The sequence below is a fragment of the Esox lucius genome, chromosome 12 (genome assembly GCF_011004845.1).
Source record: "Esox lucius isolate fEsoLuc1 chromosome 12, fEsoLuc1.pri, whole genome shotgun sequence".
Classification (NCBI taxonomy): Eukaryota; Metazoa; Chordata; class Actinopteri; order Esociformes; family Esocidae; genus Esox; species Esox lucius.
The window spans coordinates 20,932,391-20,946,022 of NC_047580.1; the positions used below are offsets into that span (position 1 = coordinate 20,932,391).

Sequence of the window (13,632 nt, forward strand, 5' to 3'; positions counted from 1 at the left end):
ATGTCTCAAAGCTTTTTGGAACGGTGCCTTTTACAACAAATGAAGTTAATAGTAAACAAAATCTGGGTTAGTGAAGCTGAATTGGCCATATATTCAGAACACTGCACTACAGGTAACTGGCTGACAAATGTTTGCTATGTTTGAAAGATATTTTTAGCTAAGGTAGATAAACAAAGACCAATGTGTGCCGTATAGACCTTAGGATGTATCATGTTTGCTGGGTATAGGACCTCCATGGAACTGTAGCGTGTACAGTATTTTACCTGCAGGATGGCGGGGCCTCTGTGTCACTCTGTGTTGGGTCTATGCTGGATATAAAGCAGGGGATGATGTAGCGATTATAGTGATCAGGAAAAGAGTTCAGTAGGGAGACTCGGCCTGCAGAGTACTCCTCTGATCTGGGAACACACAACACAAACACCACTAACTATGGACCCAATCCTAACTTTACACAGACATTATGATACTTTTGAACATTAGAAACATTCTAAGTTCAGGGTTAAGTTTAATTGTCAGCCAATTAAAATGACCCTTTTTGAAATTGCCCCTTTTGTTTATGTAAAGGCTAGGGCTGGAACTGTATCCCTGACCCACAGTATGGTACCGAGGCCCCTCAAACCCTCCATTGTTAACCACAGAGTAGCAGCACATAGTCACAGCTATACACACGCTCACTGCTCTTGTCACTTCTTTAGCCCAAAAAGACTGATGCTAAAGGCTGCTTGAATACAATGGGGACAAGAATACAATGTCTCTTCACATTTCCGTGTTGCACATTGGCATGATATTGCCGTAGACGTGTCAACAAGTTTGCTCACTTGTCTTCATTAACAATATAACTTCTGAAGGCTGTATTGAGATGAATTCTGAAATGTATGGACAGTAGTAAACCAACAGTACTAAATATGACAACTTCTGAAGTATTAGGACATTTGACTTACAGGTGTTTCTAACTGATCGGGTTTCTAGTTGCATCACAATTTAACAGGACAATGACCCAAAACACACAGCCAACCCAACCTGGGAGTTTATCAGGGTACATTTTTTGAAAGTTTCTGATTTAAATCCGCATTTCACCTCCTGATGAGGAGACGGAAGTCAGAAACTCCCCAAGACAGCTCAATATGGCAGCAGTAAAGGCTTGGAAAAGCATCTCAAAGGATGATACTAATAGCTTGGTGATGTCAATGGGTCGCAGGCTCACTGCAGTTGTTGCATGCAAGGGATTTGTGAGTAAATACTAGCTTTTATACTTTATACATTTGCTCTAAGTTGAATTGTCCCAATACCTATGCTTGAAATGGGAGGATTAGACTCTTAAAGTGCTGCTATTTTCAGTTGGTACAACTACATATTTTCAAACAGACAGAAATTAAATGGGACAATCTGTATTTTTGTCTCATATTAATCTTTTAATTATACTTTCATATGCCTTCAGTGCACAGTCAAAAAATAAAAATGTTGACTTTTCTGTCCCAGTACTTATGAAGGGCACTGTAAATGCCCTCAAATTAAAGCTGACAATTTAGCCTGTTAGTGATTGTTGCAAATTCAATGTGTAAGTACAAAGCCAATACAAAAATGTTGTTGCTGTCCAAATACAAATGGACTGCACTGAAGCACTGAAGGGGTTAGGAGAGACAGCGTATAATTTTTTTCTGAGCAACAGGTCATATTGCTGTTAAATATTTGAGATATTTAAAATTAATTTACTAAGTCGTTATTTAATTATGTTTAAAAGTAGGCTATTTTATTATATGTTGATTATTTTGCACATTGCAAATATTCAACAAGGAATTTTTAATCAATTTGCATAACAAAACTTTTCATGACTGCAATTAGTGGTACAATGAATATAAAAAGTCTACACACCCCCTGTGATGTAAAAGAATGAGACAAAGATAAATCACGTCTGAACTTTTTCCACCTTTAAGGTGACCTATAACGTGAACAATTCAATTGAAAAACAAACTGAAATCTTTGTGGGGGTAAAATAAAAAATAAAAAAATAACCTGGTTGCATAAGTGTGCACACCCTTAAAATGATACTTTGTTGAAGCACCTTTTGATTTTATTACAGCACTCAGTCTTTTTGGGTAGGAGTCTATTAGCATGGCACATCTTGATATGGCAATATTTGCCCAATCCTCTTTGCAAAAGTGCTCCAAATCTGTCAGATTGAGAGGACATCTCATGTGCACAGCCCTCTTCAGATCACCCCACAATTGGATTCAGGTCTGGGCTCTGTCTGGATGTGTGGATTTGAATGTGTGATTTGTGTCGTTGTCATGCTGAAAGGTGAACTTCCTCTTCATCTTCAGCTTTCTAACGGTGCCTGAAGGTTTTGTGCCAACATTGCCTGGTATTTAGAACTGTTCATAATTCCCTCCACCCTGACTAAGGCCCCAGTTCCAACTGAAGAAAAACAGCCCCAAAGCATGATGCTGCCACCACCATGCTTCACTGTAGGTATGGTGTTCTTTGGGTGATGTGCAGTGTTGTTTTTGCACCAAACACCTTTTGGAATTATGGCCAAAAAGTTCAATCTTGGTTTCATCAGACCATAACACATTTTCCCACATGCTTTTGGGGGACTTGATGTTTATTTTTGCAAACTTCAGCCGGGCTTGAATGTTTTTCTTTGTAAAAAAAAGGCTTCCATCTTGCCACCATACCCTATATCCCATTCATATGAAGAATATGGGAGATTGTTGTCAAATGTAGCACACAGCCAGTACTTGCCAGAAATTCCTGCAGTTCCTTTAATGTTGCTGTAGGCCTCTTGTAAGCCTCCCTGACCAGTTTTCTTCTCGTCTTTTCATACATTTTGGAGGGACATCCAGTTCTTGGTAATGTCTCTGTTGTGCCATATTTTCTCCACCTGATGATGACTGTCTTCACTGTGTTCCATGGTGTATGTAATGCTTTGGAAATGATTTTGTACCCTTCTCCTGTCTGATATCTTTCAACAATGAGATCCCTCTGATGCTTTGCAAGCTCTCTGCGGACCATGGCTTTTGCTCTGAGATGCAACTAAGAAAATGTCAGGAAAATCCAACTAGAACAGCTGAACTTTATTTGTGATTAATCAGAGTCACTTTAAATGATGGCAGGTGTGTAATGACTTCTATTTAACATGAGTTTGAATGTGATTGGTTACTTCTGAACACAGCCACATCCCCAGTTGTAAGAGGGTGTGCACACTTATGCAACCAGGTTATTGTAAGTTTTTTTTCCAGTTTGTTTTCAATTGAATTGTTCACATTATAGGTCACATTAAAAGTGGAAAAAGTTCTGACATGATTTATCTTTGTCTCATTCTTTTACATCACTAACACCTGGCATTTTCACAGGGGTGTGTAGACTTTTTATATCCACTGTAGATAGTCTTATCATAATTTTGAAATATCTTTCCTATTCAAATTGTTCCTTGGTAAGCTGCCCCATCTAACAACCAGCAGTTTGGGAGTTGCTTACTCACTTTCTGACAGTTTATCTGAAACTAGGCCATTAGTGCAGCTTGCCTGTGATAAATAAGCACTGTGCATAAAAACGAACACCTCAGCATTATGAATACAGTTACACTAAGCTGGAGGTGCAATTTTATCAAAATCAATACTAGTTTGATTTCTGAATACAAATATTTCAGCTTTGATGACGACATTCATTTTAGACACATTTCAGATATCTTTTTTTGGCAAGCTGTTCACACCATGGTCAAATTTGCAGGTTTGTGGATCAGGGCTTTCAAGGAGACAGTGTCAGACACAATTGAATCTGGAGCGTATAACTATTATGTCTTACTGGAATGGAGAATGTAATTGGGAGAGAAGGGGGACATCTTTAAGGTTTTGTTTATCAAAGACAATTGAAACTTCTATTTTAAATAATGAACATGTTGATGGTATGTTGACATTAATATTTCTTTCAATATAATATTCCATTCCTAGTATGTATGGTATCTTCTATTGGTGTTTGTTAAGTATCAAAATAAGCCATACCTTGGATCTATGTCAGCTGGTTTGGGGGGTCTGAACAGGCTGTCTATTTTTGGGCTGATGGACACCTTGCTGCTCTTCTCCTTCAGGGCCTGCTTCCCCTGGGGTTGGGTGGAGGGCGGCTTCTTGCCTTTCAGGGGGGCTGCAGGGGCCTCCCTTTTAGAGGCTCCCTTTCACATACACATGAACAATATCATGCCCACACACACATCCAAACATGCAAATTGGAAGACACACACAAAAATACAAGTCAAAGACTCAAATATGTAGCAGCAAGCTGCCATTACCATGGACAACAATATTGACAAAATAAACTCATCCAACCTCCAATCTGGAGGATGGACTGAATCAAGTGACTGAGATTTACCTGTCCCTCCTTATCCCCTTCCCTACTTTTCCCCTCTGTGTCTGTAACACTTTCCAGCTCTTGGAGGTGCAGCTCCTCAGAGCGAAAGACAAGCCGCACCGCCTCCTCCTTAATGGCTTGGTCACACAGCTTTGGCCTGAAAGTCACCAGCACTAGGCACCGCTGGGAACACAGAAAGGTGTCCTCAATGACTTGCCTGGTTATATAAATGTAACATTGATAAACAGTGCTGTCAGGACAGAGAATGCACTGGAATAAAATAGAGAAAATAATAATCCTGAAGTATGCTAGGCCTTGACAAATGATTCAAGTAATGTAGAAGCATACTGCTTGTTTGTACAGTACCTGTCCAGGTAAGATCAGGCCTGCCTTGGGGGTGATGCTAATCTCTGAGTTTTTGGGGGGAACAAAAGCAAACCATTGGGGGCCATCTGGGGCCACAGGGTCCTGGCCAATATGTGGTATGGTGTGTGTGAATTCGTTGTGGTGGTTGTGTTTGTTGACAATGTGCAGCTTGGCCGTGGAGCTGTCCCCAACTGCAGTGGCTCCAAAGTGGACAACAGAGTGAGACAGCTCTAGAGGAGGATGGATCCCGATTGCACGACATGTCAAGGAGAAGTCTCTATAACAACCAGGGAGAAATACAAGTAAATAATATATGCTTGAATTTTTCAATATTACATATTAAACGATTCTTCATTATTTAATATAGCAATTTCTAAATATGTACTTTCCTTACTAGCCTACACCTTGTGTGTCTGATCATATGCTATCATTAGAATGTTAATGTTTTACAGATGTCTGAACAGGGTCTGAATACAAGGCCTAAGGTCATGCCTTAATCACCCTACTTATGAGTAGATCACTCTTACGATATGGTGCTAGGAAGCAGATTGGAATTGGTCCTTAGTAGATAAGAGGGGCTATTCTTCAGGACTAGTCTTGTGATCCTTAGTGAGGATACAAGCCAGAGTGGGTTGTGGAAAGCGTCTCTCTTGCATTTTCCTCATCTCTGCAAGTATCTTTTGCTCTTGCAAAATCTCAAATCTCCAGAAAACCTCTACCTTTGGTACTGTAATTGTATACTTTATATATTAAATAAATTTGTTACATTCATTCGTTGACTATTTGGAATGAATCTAAAACGGGTCAAAATCCAGTTCCATCAGAATAAAGGAAGAAACAGAACTTTGAATGGCTACCTGTTTATACCGGATTTGCAGCTGAGCTGAAAGTTATATTCTCCTGCCTTCTTGGCGCTAAAAATCAGATCCAACTCCAAGGTTTCCAATGGGAGGAGAGTGCCGAAGCCATTGTTAGGCTGTACATCCATAAACTAGGAAGAGAAAAAACGGAGTCCCGTCTGACCGCTGAATTAGCTAGGACAGGTTAAGGAGGAAATATTGTACAGAGGTCTAACATCAACACAGAGTCAGACACAGCACTGTCAAATTTTAAGGAGAAGCAGGACACAATTACAGGGTAACTATAATATAGACTTATGTAATAATGACAAGGCTTAACAGGACTCAAAACTCAAGTACAGGAAACTCTAATCTAACACAGAACACAGTTGAGGGCAATAAAAACATTCTATTCTCCAAATGAAGGTGAGAGGGCGCTGGAGCTCACTGGTAAGGCAAGCCTTAGCATCGCACCAACACCTTCAAATGAATTCCAGAACCTTCCAGGGCCATCTAGCAGGGTCTGCTCCAACCATCATGTCTTGGGAGGTATAAAGAGTCTCCCCAGCAGTTGCTCATGTGAAGAAGAGTTGGAAGAGACAGGAAAGAAGGCTATGCATTTGGGAATGATAAAGAAGGCAGAGGAGGAGGCAATGGAGGTCAGAAGCAGGGCAACTGCAACCGCCTGGGAGCCAACTAGTGAGACAACGCCGCCACCAGGGCCCGAAACACATCCTCTGTGTCCATTCACTGTGTCTCTCCCATCTACATAATACCAAATAATGACAAAATGAAAACGTTTCTGTTTTCACTTTGTGAAATATATATATTTTTCTTATAAAATGGAAATGTCTCATGTAGATAAATATTCAAAACCTTTACCATAAAACTTCAAATTGATCTCCGATACATCCTCGGTCCTCTGCCCTTGGACATATAAGGTCCAACACAGCAAAAACAAAAGACATCTGTGTAGACCTTCAAAATATGTGTTGCACAGTTGGCTCCATCACTGTAAAATGGAAGAAGCTTGGAAACATACAAACTCTTCCTGGACTGGCAATCCGACAATCCGGCCAAACAAAGTAACTGGAAGACAGACTTTGTCAGGGAAGTGATCAAGACTCCAGTAGCCACTCAAACAGGTCAGAGATGGGAAAACCTGCCAGAATCTCAACCATCTGTGCCACATTCCATCAATTGGGCCTTAATGGTAGAGTGGCTGGACGAAAATCACTTCTGATTAAAAAGCGTATGACATGCCGCAAGGCGTTTGCAAAATGGCATTTGGAAAAAGATTATCTGGTGATAACAAAATCTAACTATTTGGCCTGAATGCCAAGCACTATGTCTGTAGAACACAAGGTACTGCTCATTACCTGGGTAATATCATCCTTATGTTGAAGCACGGTTGTGGAAGCATCCTGCTGTGGGGATGCTTCTCAGCGGCAGGGACTGAGTAGACTGATCAGAATTTAAGAATGGGGATGAACGAAGTGAAATAAATTAAGGTCCTTTAAGAAACCTTGATTAAGTGTGCACAGGACATGACTGGGGACAAGACTTTCAGCACAACACAGAGCCAAGACCGCAGTGGCAGTAGAAAATGTCTGTGCCTGTCCTTGAGTGGGCTGGCCAAAGTATGGACTTGAACCCTGTTGAATATCTGTGGGAAGATTTGAAGATCTAACAGAGTTTGAAAGGATCAGCAAGAATTTAAGAATCTGCCCCCATCCAGGCGTGCAAAGCTGGCAGAGGCATGCACAAGCAGACTTAAAACTGATCACTGCCAAAAGTGCTCCAACAAAGTAATGAATAAAGGGTCTGAATACGTAAAATCAACTCAAGAAGTATTGGCAACGTTCATGAAATTGAGAAAAAGTCAATAAAAGAAAATCCTGGTTGCCTCTGTCAGGAGATTTATGACTTGGCTGTGGATGGAGCTTTCAACAATACAATGACTCCAAACATACATCAAAATTAATACAATCTCTAAACCCAACTGAAAACATGTGGTCTGACTTGGAGAAGTCCGTCCACAAGTGCAAACCTAAGACTATCAATGATCTTGAAAGGTGCTGTATGGAGGAGCGTTCTGAGATCCCTCCAAAAGGGTGTGCAAAACTTGTCAGACTTATGTGCAAACATTGTGTGCCAATATGTTTTGAGTTGACTGTATGTACTTGAGATATTGAATTTGTTATGAATTGGCACAAATGTCTAAAAACTAGTTTTTGCTTTGTCGTTATATAGTATTATGTGTAGATGGCAAATAATATATATACAATCAAAGACAGAGAAAGTGAAAGGGTCAGAATATTTTAAAAACAACAATATATTTATTATATATTTTCTTTAACTCTAAATGGTTATGCCATTATGCCTATATGCAACATTGGGTAGAAAAGGGTGAAAACCATGTTGTTTCAACATCACGCACTGTAAATAAGTCAGGAAAAAAATTGTTTTACCTGAGGTATGCCCAGAAATCCAAAGTCCTGGGGCAGAAGGGAGAGGTTTGTGAGGCATACACTAGTTTTCACCGATTCATAAATTGAGCAGTAGCCAAAGTCCACCTCTGTCCGGTCAAAGTGTAGGTCAGACGAAGTGATGACTGCATGAAGTATGAAGGGAACAGGCTGAACCTGAAAGCCCAGTAAAAGAAGATAAGAATAGCCCAATACAGAAAATAAATTATTTTACAATGTAATTTGTTCACTTGTATTTATATAATTTGAGAAGCAGTTCTAATTTGACCCTCTCTTTCCAGTCTTGTGGTGTCCAATTCGTAGTCATGACCTTGTCTCGCTGGAAAGTACTTTCCTGGCTAACAATTACAATTGAGCTTGTAGGTACCCAGCCCTCTACAATAGTGGTTCTTAAACCTCTCCTGGGGCTGCCTAGCTGTCTTAGAATTTTGTTGTTGTCCAGAAACAGCTCATCTCAGGAGAGGTTTAAGACCTACTACTATAAGAAATAGCTAGCATGTGACGTGGCAAGGCAACCCTTAATGACAGTCACTCCCCCAACGCAAATGGTGCTGAGCCAATTTGCTCTTCTCTTTAATGAAATCCCAGGCATGGACGGTATGCCACAACCAGGAACAAAAACCTGAATCACACTGATACAGCAGCCCTGTAATGCAATGTCTTAGGTTGCTGTTTCACTCTGGAGCAAGCGTTTCTTGATCCTGGAGCAAGTGTTCTCTTTACACATTCTTGTAGTCAACACTTTTCACTCTCAAAGTGTATTGTTAAAATGTCCAGGCAGCATCTATAAACCAACCATTAGGATGTTGATCAGTTCCTTAGGAAAATGCATTTAGTTCTTAGGAACCTCTTTTAGTTAAACCAACTGTCATTGTACAGCACATTTTGAGAATATTCTGTACAGCCAGACTTTCTTAATGTTTGCATGCATATCCATAACTGGATCAAGCAATTATTAAACACTTCAAGTACAACACCAGATTCAATATAGATGCATATACTATCTGGAGTGAACTATAAATCTGTACATTTGTAAATCAATTGTAAATGAAAGCTGGTGATTTGCATAATCATGACATATCTTGAAAATGTTAACTGATTTCCACGCCCAATTCTCTTTTCTGCACCTTCTTATCATTGAAATTAATAGGAGCATCGCGTCCACAATGGATGGCCTTGTGATAGTACAAGTTAACCCTCAAAGTGTGTATCGGAGATGCTTGACAAGCTTCCTTCTTCCCATTGGTTAACACAAGCATTTTACCCCATGTAGGTAATTGAAAGATGAGCAAACAGGGATTATTCAAAACAATTATTCAAAACAGTTTCTCCTTCTATCTGTGGATTAATCCTTGGAATAGAAAAACACAAGTTTTGTATGAATCCATGTCAACATTCTACAAAGATCTAGTAGGAAAACAGACTACGTGTTTTTCAGGTAAAAACAGAGCCAAATGTTAATCTCAAATGGGCTAGTAACAGTAAGCTATTTCAATGTATGTGAATGTTTCATGCACAAAAGTATCGTCTGGTTGACCATTTCCAAATACTAATGTAGTCCATGGTATTATCAGATATCAAGAGAGATAAATGTTAACCCTCAAGAGCTGAGCTTAGAAGGATCTCAACAGATTTTGGTGGTGGAACCTGCACAAGAATTCCAGCCAAAATAGTACTGAGATTAGCATTTCCGTCCATGTGCTCTACTAGCAGAAGTGGGCCAGTGACAAAACAGGAAAACCTGGAGGGGTGCAATTCTAAGTCTCAAGCCTAGGGCAACAGCTTTGGGGCTCTGCAGGAGCATCCTGCTGACCTGCTTTTGGCTCATTGAGAACAGGCTGCCTCCAAATCCTCTACTCCCCAGTATAAGGGTGTGGGTTTGGGAGGAGGGTGGAGGTGGGGAGCGGGATTATTTGGCTGAGGGAGTGTGACTGTTGGAAAGATTGGGTTTTTAATGACTGGGTAACATGGTACATTTATGAGACTGTGTGTGTGTGTTTGTCTGAAAGTATTTAACACTACCACATGTCATGTCACTAAACAAATTGTTGTTTAAAATGTTATTTTATGTTTCATATTCAGATAATCTGAAATCCCTTCAGCCTAACAAAACAGTGCTTAAAAATATTCATCTTTTGTTTGATCAGCAGTATGTGCAAAACCAAGAATGTAAGAATGTTTAACCACTGAGCTGAAAAAAAACCCATAAACGCTTTATCTCTTTGAGAGAGCTCAAATATAGGGTAAATACAAAAAAAATACATTTCTAAAATAAGATTACAGAGAACATATAAATAAAATAACATCAACTAACCTTTATGCTTGGTTCAGCACTCATAGAACAGCTTATGGCTTGGGGCGCAGGATAATTTTAGCTTGCTACCATTAAAATGTGTTACAACCTTCAGTGCATTTGCCCTTCATGGGGACTTGAAGGTGGCTTGCTTCTAATGGATAGAATTGCAAGTGAAAGCTGTGGCTGTCAAAGACTTAAAAATGTTTCACCTTAGAATATGAACACATGGAAACAATACATCCTAAGTTTTCATTCACTTTTACAATTTGTAATAGAAGCTGTGTCAATGACTTTGAAATATTAAGGCAGTACAAGGGCATACTGTGAAAGGGGTTTTCCGAGTTTAACTCAGTAGCTCAGTTGGAAAGCATGGGGGTTACAAATTCTAGGTTTTCTAGGTTTTGGGTTAAGTTCTTGTGGAAGGCCAAGACAAAAAATTATGAGAGTGTATGCCCTAATTGTATTAGCGTGTTAGTTAAATTACATAAATGAACCAGGTTTTTTGGCCATAATGAGAATATTGTTCTCCTGGGCAGTAAGTGTTTATTTACAAATATACCAAATAACATTAAATACAAAAAAACATTAATACAATAAATAACAACACATTGTTATGTTAACATTGTTATGTTATTAAAATTTTGTGGCTAGAGGAAATGTGAACAAACTGGGACAGTTGAAGACGGAACATGCAAAGAAAAATCCCTGGATGAGAACATGGATATCCAGTAAAGTACTTCCTCAGAATCTGTACTTTGACTTGAGATTTCATGTCTCAAATGACCCGATCATAGGGGATTTTGAAAATAATTTTTGAAAGACAGTTTATTTTGCTATTTATGCTATTTTGCTTTTAATCTTTAATCTAAATATAGTATATAAGTGACAATCCTTTGGAGACCCAAAATATTTCTTCAGTTATGGCCAGGTGTAATCAATTTAGTTATTTCCCACTGAAATAAATGATTGCCATAATGAGAGGGATTACAGACAACATGTGGCAACAATCACCGTCTGTGTAACATTAAGTTTAGAGGGGACAATGTGAAAATTGAATTAATCTCAATACTTCAAATTCTGTCCAGATATACCCTGAAATGGATATGTCTTTATGGATAAAATGGATGTCTTTAAATATGATACCCATGTTTAGCTTCCTCCAATAAATGGGTATCCAAAAAATAAACCATAGACATTGACCTTAATGGAAATCACCATTACAGTTTGCCATCCGAAGTCCTAGTTCTGTATGTAAAAGGTTATCCATCTGAGTCAGAAGGCACAATTGTATTTTTGTATTCTGGCCTGTAATAATTAGGGATACAATGGTACAGTGGGCAACAGTAACGATATGGTTTCGGAATGAATGACGTCATCATGTTAGAAGTGTTTCCAATCAAGTAGCTGACAGTGGCATAGCAATGCATGCCGACTGTACTTTGTTAACGGTTTACGGTCTTCTTACCCTCATCATCATTTTGAACCAGTGTTAATATTGTCAACAATGTAATTATGAAAATATTTGTTAAAAAACTATTTTTCAATTGCAGTTGACGAGACAATAAGTGACTAAATACAGTGGGGAGAACAAGTATTTGATACACTGCCGATTTTGCAGGTTTTCCTACTTACAAAGCATGTAGAAGTCTAGGTACTCTTCCACTGTGAGTGACGGAATCTAAAACAAAAATCCAGAAAATCACATTCTATGATTTTTAAGTAATACATTTGCATTTTATTGCATGACAAGTATACATCACAAAAGCAGAACTTAATATTTGGTACAGAAACCTATGTTTGCAATTACAGAGATCATATGTTTCCTGTAGTTCTTGACCAGGTTTGCACACACTGCAGCAGGGATTTTGGCCCACTCCTCCATACAGACCTTCTCCAGATCCTTCAGGATTCGGGTCTGTCGCTGGGCATTACGGACTTTCAGCTCCAAAGATTTTCTATTGGGTTCAGGTCTGGAGACTGGCTAGGCCACTCCAGGATCTTGAGATGCTTCTTACGGAGCCACTCCTTAGTTGCCTTGGAAGTGTGTTTCGGGTCGTTGTCATGCTGGAAGACCAAGCCACGACCCATCTTCAATGCTCTTACTGAAGGAATGAGGTTGTTGGCCAAGATCTCGCGATACATGGCCCCATCCATCCTCCCCTCAATACAGTGCAGTCGTCCTGTCCCCTTTGCAGAAAAGCATCCCCAAAGAATGATATTTCCACCTCCATGCTTCACGGTTGAGATGGTGTTCTTGGGGTTGTACTCATCCTTCTTCCTCCAAACACGGCAAGTGGAGTTTAGACCAAAATGCTACATTTTTGTCTCATCAGACCACATGACCTTCTCCCATTCCTCCTCTGGATCATCCACATGGTCATTGGCAAACTTCAGACGGGCCTGGAAATGCACTGGCTTGAGCAAGGGGACCTTGCATGCGCTGCAGGATTTTAATCTATGACGGCGTAGTGTGTTACTAATGGTTTTCTTCAGGTCATTGACCAGATCCTGCTGTGTAGTTCTGGGCTGATCCCTCACCTTCCTCACCTTCCTCCCTCACCTTCCTCATTGATGCCCCACAAGTTGAGATCTTGTATGGAGTCCCAGACCGAGGGAGATTGAACGTCATCTTGAACTTCTCCCATTTTCTAATAATTGCGCCAGTTGTTGCCTTCTCACCAAGTTGCTTGCCTATTGTCCATCCCAGCCTTGTGCACGTCTACAATTTTATCCTTGATGTTCTTACACAGCTCTCTGTTCTTGGCCATTGTGGAGACGTTGGAGTCTGTTTGATTGAGTGTGTGTATAAAAGGTGTCTTTTATACAGGTAACAAGTTCAAACAGGTGCAGTTAATACAGGTAATGAGTGGAGAACAGGAAGGCTTCTTAAAGAAAAACTAACAGGTCTGTGAGAACCGGAATTATTATTGGTTGGTAGGTGATCAAATACTTATGTCATGCAATAAAATGCAAATATAATTTTTTTAAATCATACAAGAATTTATGGATTTTTGTTTTAGATACTGTCTTTCATTGTTGAAGAGTACCTCTGATAAAAATGACAGACCTCTACATGCTTTGTAAGTAGGACAACCTGCAAAATCAGCAGTGTATCAAATACCTGTTCTCCCCACTGTAGATCCAGAAAAATCAATAACTAAACAAATAATATTTTTCATCATGGTTGACAAAAACGAGATGAGATGAAATTATCCTTGTGACAAAAGTCTTATATGCAGGGGTGTAGAATTAGGGGGGATGAGGGGGTCATGACCCCCAATATTACAGACCAGTCAAT

The 13,632-nt window shown here is 39.6% G+C and overlaps 1 protein-coding gene across 1 annotated transcript in view; it reads right to left on the reverse strand.

The window, feature by feature from the left end:
- Positions 1-13,632, reverse strand: part of cfap74 (cilia and flagella associated protein 74) — an 87,857-nt gene that overhangs the window by 18,193 nt on the left and 56,032 nt on the right. The window contains exons 25-30 of the mRNA XM_020051348.2: positions 8,021-8,194; positions 5,568-5,701; positions 4,711-4,987; positions 4,366-4,527; positions 4,002-4,168; positions 264-398 (exon numbers count right to left, since the gene is read on the reverse strand). Coding sequence (XP_019906907.2) covers positions 264-398; positions 4,002-4,168; positions 4,366-4,527; positions 4,711-4,987; positions 5,568-5,701; positions 8,021-8,194 — 1,049 coding nt within the window. The remainder of the gene's footprint in view (positions 1-263; positions 399-4,001; positions 4,169-4,365; positions 4,528-4,710; positions 4,988-5,567; positions 5,702-8,020; positions 8,195-13,632) is intronic.